Below are 12,989 nucleotides of genomic sequence, written 5' to 3'. Positions count from 1 at the left end.
TTTAGCTACATAAACAACTCTAAGCACATAAAATTAAGAAAACAAGTGTCCAAAGTGAAGTGAATCACATCTCTTTTAGAGACAATCAGAACAGCCCCAATTTTGTTGCAGCTCAATTATTTTTTCTCAATTACTGTTCTGGCTCTGCTCCCTCCTTATTCCCCAACTCCAAAACGAGATCAAGATCAAAACAAAAGCCAAGCTATGCCCAATGTATGCACTCCCAACACGTAAATCCCACTTCTAAATGTAAGAGAACATAATCTACGTGAATTTAAAGAAGTGTGGCCATAACACTTCAGAATTAAGTGACTCTTAAGTCATTTAAACAAAATTCTAACTTGGATAACTCCAAGATTAAAACAAACTAAACTATGGTGACCTGTAAATTCTAAACAGAATCTTCATTAAATGTGTCACCCATAGGCAGATTTATATTAAAGGTAAAAATAATATAAATTTATAAACTGCTCTAAAATGTGATTAGGCTGGAATCATCCAGTTACCAAGCTCTGCACAAAAAGCAGCTCGCCTTGCATACTTTCCAATGGCCTACTTTTTTGTACTACACGTATCCCTAATTATTTGTTTAATCTGATTTCTTGGAGAAATCTTTTTTCCTTGGGCTACTAAATTCAGAAATTGTTTTGCTCACTGACAAAAAACCAGCACACCACCTAAAACTGCCTTGGGGCAAAAAGCACAAATGTCTAAGTGTTCAACATACAGATTCTTGGAACCCAGCTTTATTTTTCAGATGAAAATGTAAGTTGTTAAAACTGATGACAAAAATAAGATGACAAAGGGAAGGGCTGCAGCCATGAAAATCAGTCGATGCCCACCCACTCTACCTCAAAATGTTTTTCATATTCCAAAACTTCCAGAAAAGATTAAGTGCAGGTAAGGGGGAAATAAAGGCTCTAAGTCTGAACTGAGAGTTCAGAAATACATACAGAGCTTTTTAAAGTATGAGGTTACCCACACATGGCTTTAAAATATCTACTTCAAAAAGAAGCAGTGTTTTGTGCCAAGTCTCCAAACTGATCTGGAATTGCCATCATCAAAGCCACTGGGAAACCGTTCAAAGTTTCTCAAGTGAAGATGAAGAAATGGCAAAGAAGGAGGTTTAGAATTCAGGAAAGGCTGCAACTGAAATCCAAGGCTGATTTTGGAGTTGGGAGTTTAAACGACAAGACAAAAACTGGACTAGGGAGTTAGCCAAAACTGCAAGAACAAATAACTCATAGTATTAAGCACAGCTGCAGTGTTAGTGTATTTTTAAAAGCCACATTTGTGGATGGATGCACAAAAGCTACTAAGGACCTAATGCCAGCATGCACCATCTAAAAGAGGGTTAATTCTTACCTTTTCATTCTAACATACAGCAGGATTCCAAACAGACAACAGGAACAAAACATACAAAGCAAGCATTAGGGACAGATACGGGCCTCATACTATTTACAATTATTTAATCAAGACATGAACATCTAAGGAAAAAAAAAAGGCCAAAAAAAAAAAAAAAAAAGAACTGCTATTAGAGCCTCATGATAACTAAAATACAAAGTAGGCCCCATTTATTGAGTGATCAACACCTTATAAAAGGAATTAAACGCATGTAACTACCCAAAGTATAGCTTTCAAGTCCTTACTACTGTCTTCTAAAAGAAAGTGGAGAAAACAAAAATTTCCACTTTAGAATGCTCTAAGAAAGGAAGGGAGGGACTTAAGAAAGCTAGACTTCCACCACCAGTCAACAGCCTAAAATGAATAGAAGGTGACCCTGTGTTACATAAAAGTAATGTCAAATTCCACTCTGTAGTTTTCACCTTAAAAAAAAAAATTACCTGTCTTTAATACACACACACACACACACACACACACACACACACACACACACAGGGCACCACACACACAGGGCGCCACTTACACACACACACAATTCCTGTTTGTAATCTGACCTCAGGTTACATTTCCTGACTTCAATGTGAAAACAGCAGATAAAGCACATGAGAGACTGGTATGTCTGCCAACAATGAGAGAAGACTTCTATTATGAAAGAGAAAACACTGTACTACTGCCAGTTCTTATATGCCTAAATCTGGCTCCCAGCCCTACCACGCAGCAGGGCTGGTCAAGTCCTTTATTCAGTTCAATAGCTTCCTTTCAAAAGAAAATTCATAACTGAGAAAACCATGTGTTTCTCACGAAAATCATTTTTCAATCAAGAAAGGCTTAGGCATATAGAATGGTGCCTACCTTTCTGAAATGTGCAAGCATGTCTGGGCTTCGTTCACACATTTCTGTGAGGAGGACTACAGATGTGTGAAGGACACCTGAAATAAAAGAGCAAACAAAAACTAAAAATGAGGCTCTATATTCAGCTTCATAGAACAGGGCTTTGAGTTCTGAAGGTCAATTCCAAAAGGATAGTTGCTACTTTTATTTTTTACTCTCCCAAAGAAGCTAAGCATTGAGGTGAATACAAAGGAGGTGTTTAATAGATGCCTGATTTAATACTGGCCAAGTCAGTCAAATCAGAATATTTTAAACAATTATGCTACCAAGATAATTGCTAAAAAATGACAACCAACACATGTGTCTCTCCATCTGAGAATATCCATAAGGACATGCTCACAGTCAATATAAAATAGGTATCATCTGCTCCATACTTTATAAGCTGTTAGCTGAGTTCTGATAATTCTAGAAGCAGAAATCTTATTAAGACTGTAAATTTCCAAATAAAATATATCACAACTCCAGGTAATTATGGATGACAAAGTGAACATGCTTGTTCCACAGACAATAAAAAGGATCTCACAACAGTTCCCACTAATAATAAATAAGTACCCTAACCATTAATTTGTTCAACAAGTATATTCTGAGCCTTCTGGGCACAGGACTGAATTAATCCTTTGGATTAATTAATTAATCCAAATTAAATATACCTTACCATTTTTTCTCTTAGCATTTAGTAGGACACATGAATTTTCTTTACTCAGAACTTGTTTCACTGACTTCAAAATAAGAATAAAATGTTTGGGAAAGAATACCCATGTTCCATTTAATTTCTCTCACATTTAATATGAAGGTATCTAAGTACTTATTATAAATTCCTATTACAAGTAACCTAAAGTATTTTCATAAATCTTACATTCCTATCATAAGACAATAAAAAAATAACTTTTTCTATTATAATATAGCCAGGAAATCAAGGTGTTTTACACATGAAAATCAAAGCTAGGATATTTTGTACATTATGCTAAATATTAGTAACTAAACATAGTACTTTTAATATAGTAAAAGTAGACCAAAAATGAAAAACAAGTTAACTATGAAGGCACCAATCTCTAATTATAAAAGCAGGTTATGAGAGTAGAAAGAGATCTCATCAATCAGCCCTTCCTGGAAAAGTGTCTATGCACAGAAGAAAGACAACTCCACTACACTGAAACAGAAGGCCAACACTGCCTGAAGCCTTTTCTCATTCCTCTTTGCCCTCAGTACTTCACAAGTACATCCAAATCACATTACCATGGTTCTTTTCATTCAATAAATTTTTTGTTGCTGGTAAAAACATCTCCATAAGTTCAGGAACCTTCCTGATGACATGAACAGCACATAGTGCTGCCTATAAAAAAAATAAAAAGGACAAAAGATTTATTTCAATTAAGTCAGGGCAACCAATCTTACAAAAAAAAAAAAAACCACCAACAAAAAACCATATCAACTAGTTCACCTACTAAAACAAGAAAGAAGAAAGAAGTCAGATATCAGATGTATTATATATTAACTGATTAGGGCTTTCCAATTTATACTATTTCATTAATGAGAACTTCTAGCTCACCTGTTCCTTAGTTCATACATTACTAAATAAGTGGACAAAAACTTCCTAGAACATGGTTAACATGAACTTATCAGACAAATATAACTTATGTGGGATTTTACGAAGTTTTGCAGAGACTTCCATCTGTGATAACCATTCTTCTGAGTAAGATACCAAAAGGTTTTATAAAAAAACACAATGCAACTGAAAGATATACTACTGCTGTTACTATTAATAATATCTATACCTTCCCCAATTCACTCTCTGCTGATATCAAGAAAACCATTTGAACAATAATTAGCTAGTCTCTACTGAAGAAAAGATGGTCTTGGCTTGTTCACTGGAAAGAAACATACAAAGACTGACTTTGATTCTGCCCACCAAAAGTAACCATAACTACTATTTGTTGGAGTTAAATACAAGTTTAGATATATTAACTAGAAAAGATTTCAGCTAATTCTTCCCAAGTTATATTTGGGAGAAAAAGATTTTTACCAGTCCAGAGAATGTTTTATTTAATGAAATACTGTATTTTCTGAACAAGAGCAGCCACACATTCTTTAAGAGAAAGCACTGGCTTTGGTTTGCAGTCATCATTAACAGTGTATGATCCTGGAAAACAGCGTGGTCCTTGCAACATCTTGCCTCACACCATTAAAATGGACGCAATATTAAGTGTTCACTTCTTGGGAGTTCTAAATTTTACATCCTTTGTTTATGAAGGTTATACAGTTCAAGCACAATTTTAAAAAACATAAAATGTTTATATCAACATATAAAAGCAAGTTAAGAGAATGAGATCATTGTCTTCCAATACTATTCCATTTAGACACACCAATTTAGAAAGTGTGTTCTAGAGCATGATTTTCTATAATTCTCTAGGTCCCAATGGAACTGCACTTCCAGAGATTCAAAGGCACTAATGCAAAGACACAGGCACTAACTATTAGAATAAAAGTAAATTCTTAAAGTTCTGTTCATTATTCACTTTGTTTAATACTGTTTAGAATCCAGTAAATTAGGAAGTAATTAGGTTTCTAGGATACCCAGTAACATGTTTGTTTATAAATCATTTCCTTGAAAAAAGAGGAATTAAGAGAATTAAGTAAAGTCTTCACAATGATCAACTAGAGGTAATTAGCAATTAAAAAAAACACCTCCAAAATTAGTATAAAAATAGATTTTGATTTATAAACACTTGATTCATATATAATCATTTAAAATACACTGACTGCAGAGAAACAGATTATCATCAGAGCTCTCTCAAATAATTTGCCTTCTCATCTCTATAATATTCCCTAATCCAAACGCAGACATTTGGTTTCATTAAAGTTACCTTTTTTCTTAAGTAAGAATTGGAGGTTTTCAGGAGTTTCTCTACCTCTCCTGCAAGATCTCTGCACATCTCTGAAGAGCCCATGCAGCCGAGGGTACAAAGTGCTAGCCCCTGTACATACTGCGTGCTATGATTAAGATCACTGCAAAAGAAAGAGGTAGAAATGAACATGCTTTGCCCGGTGCTCCCCATAAAGAAGGTTCACGTTCACAATCTAATGAGGTGCCTCTGAATGACTCATAATTACTACAATAAGGAAAGTAATTAATAGAATTATTTATTGCAAAAAATGTTTCCTTCAACTTTATTAGACTACCAATGGAGTAAACTGATTGACAGTGTCTCCTACATACTTATAATTCCATAGCTCCAAATACCAAAGTAATAGAACTTTGACGGGTTATCTGTCAAAGACAAACTACTTTAGAAAACTTAGCAAACCACTAAAAATGAAAACTGACAAAAACAGAAACATGGAGCACACCTGTATCTTTAAAAGATTTTTATTTTTTTTTTCCTCCTTTTTTTTTTTTTAAGTAGGGTCCACATCCAGCTCGGGCCTCAATGTGGGGCTCAAACTGACAACCCTGAGATCAAGACCTGAGGTGAGGTCGAGTCAGATGCTTAATCAAATGAGTCACAGGCACCCCTAAAAGATGTTTAATATCCTCTACCACTAACTACCAAAGAAACTAGGATATTTACATAAACCAAAACCTTTTTTAAAAAATCAGAAGAGTCCCCACTACTAAAGCATTTAAGATGACTTAAACAGAAATACGTTGAAACCTTTAACCTTATGGTATAGTATTAACCTTGATGTCAGGTTAACTTTTGTTTTTATGTATTCCAAAGAAAAAATAGTAACTAAAAAAATTAGCTAAATTAAGCTACCTTTAACAAACTAAGCTAGATATTTACAGTGAGGCCAGTATCTAGTGATACAGATAGACAAAATCCTGTTTCTAGCAGACATTGATTACAGTACAAAACTATTTACAAACCAGCCAGGAAGTGTACCTTCAGAAAAGCTGAAATATTAAAAACTTGAATCAGTAACTCATCTGTATATTATAATCAATGCTTACTATTCAGAAACTGAATTATTATATGAGTTATGCTACTTCAACCAGCTTTATGACCATTTTACTATCCTTTAGTAAGGCAGTTCTCAAGGATTTCAGTGGTTAACAGATCTATGGAAGCCTCCAAGCCTGTCTCAGGGGGTCTGTGAGCACCCAACTATTTTCACAATACTAACTCATTATTTGCCAACTGTACTGACATATACACTAAGGATGCAAAAGCAGTGGTGGAGAAAACTACTGGCACATTACAAGTCAGAGTAGTGGCACCAATGACTAGTAGTCATTGTATTCAATGCCACACAGAGGGAGGAAGGGAGTTTGTTTCACTTAAGCCCGCTTGTGACAAAGCAGTAAAAAAAGACTCGTTTTATTAAATCATGACGTGAGTACACACTGCTATCATGTGATGAAATAGGAAGTATGCAAAAAGAACTGCATACTGAAGTGGTAATCTCAGAGAAAAGCACCTGGGCACTTGTAAACTAAACTATGAACTTTTCAAATGTACATGATTTTTTTTATTTGAAAAATAACTGACAACTATAGTTATTAAGATTTGGGTATCTGACAGACATTTTCTGCAAAAAGAGCCAACTAACCCTATCACTTCAAGAGCAACAACTGACAGTGTTGGTTGCCAATGATAAAATCTAAGCTTGAAGTGAGATTCAGAATTTTGGAAAATCTGTACTGCCACAATGAACTTCACAGTCTACCAATACTTTAACTGAGAGAGCAATTTTTTCGAATGACTGAGGCATGGTGTTACAAACTCATACATGAATACAAGATTCAAAGTGCAAGAAAGACCAATGGGTTTAATATAACAAAGTACTAAACTCACTGTTTCAAATTCCACACGGTAACTAATCCTTAAGGGAGTTTTGGTATAGTATCAAACAAGAATATCCAGTTATTAGAAAGGTTATTTGATGGCTTCCTTTTTCTAACTATATTATCTGTGAAAGGCTGGATCTTCTTCATATACTTCAATCAAAACAGAACACAAGATATTGTATGCAGAAGCAAATACGACGTCTAGCTGTCTTCCATTAGGCCAGAAATTAAAAAGATTTACAGAAATGTGAAACAATGCTATTTTTCTTGTTTTTGTCTTGCAAACTAGTTTATTTTTCATTAAAAAAACGTTATCTTTGTTAACATTTAAGGAGTTCATTACTGATAATTTTATTGATTGATTTCTTTCTTAATTTACACACAAGTTAGTTAGCATATAGTACAATAATGATTTCAGGAACAGAATCCAGTGATTCATCCCCTACACAGAACACCCAGTGTTCATTCCAACAAGTGTCCTCCTTTTTAATGCCCCTTGCCTGTTTAGCCCTTCCCCCCACCCACAACCCTTCCAGCAACCCTGTTTGTTCTCTGTATTTAAGAATCTCTTATGTTGTCTCCCTGCCTGTTTTTATATTATTTTTGCTTCCCTTATGTTCATCTGTTTTGTAGCTTAAATTTCAGATACAAGTGAAGTCATATGATATTTGTCTGTCTCTGACAATTCTGCTTTGCATAAAACACTCTAGTTCCATCCATGTTATTGCAAATAGCAAGATTTTGTTCTTTTTCACCGCCGAGTAATATTCCATTGTGTGTATATATACTGCATCTTCTTTATCCATTCATCTGTTGATGGAAATTTGGGCTCTTTCCATACTTTAGCTATTGTCAGTAGCGCTACTATAAACATTGGGGTGCAGGTGCTCCTTCGATACAGCATATCTGATTACTTTGGATAAATACCTAGTAGTGCAATTGCTGGGTTGTAGGGTAGTTCTATTTTTAATTTTTTGAGGAACCTCCATACTGTTTTCCAGAATGGTTACACCAGTTTGCATTCCCACCAGCAGTACAAAAGGGTTCCTCTTCCTCCACATCCTCGCCAACATCTGTTGTTCCCTGAGTTGTTAACATTATCCATTCTGACAGGTGTGAGGTGGTATCTCATGGTGGTTTTGATTGGTATTTCCCTAATGATGACTGATGTTAAGCATTTTTTCATGTGTCTGTTAGCCATCTGGATATCTTTGAAAAAGTGTCTATTCATTCACTTTGTCCATTTCTTCACTGGATTATTTGTTTTTTGGGTGTTGAGTTTGGTAAATTCTTTATAGATTTTGGACACTAAACCTTTATCCCATATGTCACTTGCAAATATCTTCTCCCATTCCCTTGGTTGCCTTTTAATTTTTCTGATTGTTTCCTTCACTGTGCAGAAGCTTTTTATCTTGATGAGGTCTCGATAGTTTATTTTTGCTTTTGTTTCCCTTGTCTCCGGAGACATGCTGAGTAAGAAGCTGCTGCGGCCAAGGTCAAAGAGGTTTTTGCCTGCTTCCTCCTCTAGGATTTTGATGGCTTCCTATTTTACGTTTAGGTGCTTCATCCATTTTGAGTTCAGTTTTGTGTATGGTGTAAGAAAGTGGTCCAAGTTCATTCTTCTGCATGTTGCTGTCCAGTTTTCCCAGCACCATTTGAAGAGACTGTCTTTATTTTATTGGATATTCTTTCCCGCTTTGTCAAAGATTAGCTGGGCATACGTTTGTGAGTCTATTTCTGGGTTCTCTTTTCTGTTCCATTAATCTATGTGTCTGTTTTTGTGCCAGTATCAAACTGTCTTGATGATTACAGCTTCGTAATACAGCTTGAAGTCCAGAATTGTGATGCCTCCAGCTTTGGTTTTCTTCTTCAGGATTTCTTTGGCTATTCAGGGTCTTTTCTGGTTCTGTACAAATTTTAGGATGGTTTGTTCTAGCTCTGTGAAGAATACTGGTGTTATTTTGAGAGGGATTGCATTGAATGTATAGAATGTGTTGGGTAGTATCGACATCTTAACAATATCTGTTCTTCTAATCCATAAGCATGGAATATTTTTCCTTTTTATGTATCTTCTTCAATTTCTTTCATAAGTTTTCTATAGTTTTCAGTGCAGAAATTTTTCACCTAGGTTATTCCTAGGTATTTCTTAGGTTAGGTTTATTCCTAGGTATTTTATGGGTTTTGGTGCAATTGTAAATGGGATCAATTCCTTGATTGCTCTTTCTTCTGCTTCATTATTAGTATACAGAAATGCAACTGATTTCTGTGCATTGATTTTATATCCTGCGACTTTGCTGAATTCATGGATCAGTTCTAGTAGTTTTTTGGTGGAATCTTTTGGGTTTTCCATATAGAGTAGCACATCATCTGCAAACAGAGTTTGACTTCCTCCTTACCGATTTGGATGCCTTTTATTTCTTTGTGTTGTCTGACTGCTGAGGCTAGGACTTCCAACATTATGGTGAATAACAGTGGTGAGAGTGGACATCCCTGTTTGTGTTCCTGACCTTAGGGGAAAAGCTCTCATTCTTTCCCCATTGAGGATAGTATCAGCAGTGGGTCTTTTTCATATATGGCTTTTATGATCTTGAGGTATGATCCTTCTATCCCTACTTTCTGGAGGGTTTTTATCAAGAAAGGATGCTATATTTTGTCAAATGCTTTCTCTGCATCTATTGAGCGGATCATGTGGTTCTTAAACTTTTATTAACATGATGTATCATACTGATTGATTTGTAGATATTGAACCAGCCCTACATCCCAGGTATAAATCCCACCTGATCATGGTGAGTAATTCTTTTAATGTGTTGTCGGATCTGGTTGGCTAGTATCTTGTTGAGAATTTTTACATCTATGTTCATCAAGGAAATTGGGTCTGTAGTTCTCCTTTTTAGTGGGGTCTTTGTCTTGTCTGGTTTTGGAATCAAAGTAATGCTGGCCTCATAGAATGAGTTTGGAAGAGCTTGAAAAGAATAGGTGTTAACTCTTTCAATGTTTGGTAGAATTCCCCTGGAAAGCCATCCAGCCCTGGAGTCTTGTTTTTTGGGAGATTTTTGATTACTAATTCAATTTCTTTACTGGTTGTGGGTCTGTCCAAATTTTCTATTTCTTCGTGTTTCAGTTTTGGTAGTTAATATATTTCCAGAAATTTGTCCATTTCTTCTAGATTGCCCAATTTATTGACATGTAATTGCTCATAATATTCTCTTATTACTGTTTGTATTTCTGCAGTGTTAGTTATGATTTGTCCTCTTTCATTCTTGATTTTATTTATTTGGGTCCTTTCCTTTTTCCTTTTTGTTCATTCTGGCTAGGAGTTTATCAATTTTGTTAATTCTTTCCTGATTTCATTGATCTGTTCTGCTGTTTGTTTTTTTTTTTTTCAACGTTTATTTATTTTTTTGGGACAGAGAGAGACAGAGCATGAACGGGGGAGGGGCGGAGAGAGAGGGAGACACAGAATCGGAAACAGGCTCCAGGTTCTGAGCCATCAGCCCAGAGCCCGACGCGGGGCTCGAACTCACGGACCGCGAGATCGTGACCTGGCTGAAGTCGGACGCTTAACCGACTGCGCCACCCAGGCGCCCCTCTACTGTCTGTTTTTTAATTTTGGTATCATTGATTTCTTCTCTAATCTTTATTATTTCCTATCTTCTGCTATTTTGGGGCTTCAATTGCTGTTCTTTTTCAAATCTTTAAGGTGTAACGTTAGGTTGTGTATCTGAGACCTTTTTCCTTCTTTAGGAAGGCCTGGATTGCTATATACTTTGCTCTTATGACCTCCTTTGCTGTATCCCAGAGGTTTGGGGATGTCATGTTATTATTTTCACTGGCTTTCTTGTACTTTTTAATTTGCTCTTTAATTTCTTGGCTAACCCATTCATTCTTAGGAGGGTGTTCTTTAATCTTCAAGTATCTGTGGTCTTTCCAAATCTTTTCTTGTGGTTTATTTCGAGTTTTATAGCGTTGTGATCTGAAAACAGGCATGGTATGATCTCGATCTTTTTCTACTTGCTAAGAGCAAGTATCCCAGTATGTGATCTATTCTGGAGAATGTTCCATGTGCACTCAAGAAGAATGTGTATTCCACTGCCTTAGGATGAAATGTTCCGAATATACATGTTAAATCCATCCAGTCCAGGTGCCATTCAAAGCCACTGTTTACTTGTTGATTTTCTGCTTAGATGATCTGCCTATTGCTATAGGTGGGGTGTTGAAGTCCCCTACTATTAGTAATATTATCAATTAGTTTATGTTTGTGATTAACTGATTTATGTATCTGGCTGCTCCCACGCTGGGGTCATAAATATTTACAATTGTTAGACCTTGGTGGATAGTCCCCTTAATTATGATATAATGCCCTTCTTCATCTCATTACAGTCTTTATTTTAAAATCTCGTTTGTCTCATGTAAGTATGGCTACTCCAGCTTTCTTTTGGCAACCACTAGCATGATAGATGGTTCTCCATCCCCCTACTTTCAATCTGAAGGTGTCTTCAGGTCTAAAATGGGTCTCTGTAAACAACACCATTACTAGTAATTTTAAATGAACTAACAAATGGTTTTAATCTTCCCTGAACAAAGAAAGGAAAAGAAAGTAAAGTATAAATTAGCCAGGTTTGCTACTCTTTAACAATTTGAGTATTTAAGATAAGAATTAATGGTAAAATAACGTTTAAGGATTAACTATGACTTTACCATTTAGTTTCCCAGTTCCCAAAAATATTTAGGCAACTTTTCATTTTTCAATGGTTAAGAATCTTTGCATACTGCAGGGGCGCCTGGGTGGCGCAGTCGGTTAAGCGTCCGACTTCAGCCACGTTACGATCTCGCAGTCCGGGAGTTCGAGCCCCGCGTCGGGCTCTGGGCTGATGGCTCGGAGCCTGGAGCCTGTTTCCGATTCTGTGTCTCCCTCTCTCTCTGCCCCTCCCCTGTTCATGCTCTGTCTCTCTCTGTCCCAAAAACAAACGTTGAAAAAAAAATTTTTTTAAAAGAATCTTTGCATACTGCAAACTTTTAAAATATCATATACAATTTTTTAAATGTTTATTTATTTTTAGAGAGACAGCATGAGTTGGGGAGGAGCAGGGAGAGAGGGAGAGAGAATCCCAAGCAGGCTCTGCTCTAACAGTGCAGAGCACGATGCGGGCTCAATCTCATGAACCATGAAATCATGACCTGAACCAAAATCATGAGTCAGATGATGTTTAACCATCTGACCCAGGTGCCCCTATCATACCCATTTTTTAAAGATTCCAAGATCTTTAATGTCTTAGAGCTTTTCTATGCCAATGAACAATGAAGGAAACATTCATTATTAAACATAAAAACTGCTAGTACATTATGATGCCCTATAATACAAACAAAAAACAAAAAAAATTTTTTTTAATTTTTTTTAACGTTTATTTATTTTTGAGACAGAGAGAGACAGAGCATGAACAGGGGAGGGTCAGAGAGAGGGAGACACGGAATCTGAAACAGGTTCCAGGCTCTGAGCTGTCAGCACAGAGCCCGACGCGGGGCTCGAACTCAAGGACTGCGAGATCATGACCTGAGCCGAAGTCGGCCGCTCAACCGACTGAGCCACCCAGGCGCCCCAAAAAACAAAATTTTTAAAAACCCAACATAAAACAAAAAAACCCATTAACAAATGTTTTAAAAAAACAAAAATAAATGATCCAAAGTCCTTTAACTTGAGCTTAGACTGAGTGCCAGCCAGATCAATTCCCAACAATTAATTCTCTCTCACATTCACTTGGAGCTTGTCTAGGTTTCATTAAAAGAAAGGTTTCTTCTTTACCTATGTGCCTCAATCTTCAACTTTTATCAAGCTATAAACCTATACTTGAGTTTGACATTAACTCTTTAATATGAACTTGCTGCTAAATAGAACTGCCAAATCATC

The 12,989-nt window shown here is 36.1% G+C and overlaps 1 protein-coding gene across 2 annotated transcripts in view; it reads right to left on the bottom strand.

The window, feature by feature from the left end:
- AP1G1 (adaptor related protein complex 1 subunit gamma 1) overlaps positions 1-12,989 on the bottom strand; it is an 80,656-nt gene that overhangs the window by 31,700 nt on the left and 35,967 nt on the right. Inside the window, exons 4-7 of one of the 2 annotated variants that reach the window (XM_043599592.1) lie at positions 5,160-5,301; positions 3,532-3,628; positions 2,257-2,333; positions 1,366-1,374 (exon numbers count right to left, since the gene is read on the bottom strand). In XM_043599592.1, the coding sequence (XP_043455527.1) occupies positions 1,366-1,374; positions 2,257-2,333; positions 3,532-3,628; positions 5,160-5,301 (325 nt within the window). The remainder of the gene's footprint in view (positions 1-1,365; positions 1,375-2,256; positions 2,334-3,531; positions 3,629-5,159; positions 5,302-12,989) is intronic. The other variant, XM_043599593.1, reaches the window with a different exon arrangement.

This window comes from Prionailurus bengalensis, chromosome E2 (genome assembly GCF_016509475.1).
Source record: "Prionailurus bengalensis isolate Pbe53 chromosome E2, Fcat_Pben_1.1_paternal_pri, whole genome shotgun sequence".
In the NCBI taxonomy this organism is placed as follows: Eukaryota; Metazoa; Chordata; class Mammalia; order Carnivora; family Felidae; genus Prionailurus; species Prionailurus bengalensis.
Note: the sequence above shows the minus strand (reverse complement) of the source record. Positions and strands in the feature narration are given on the sequence as shown.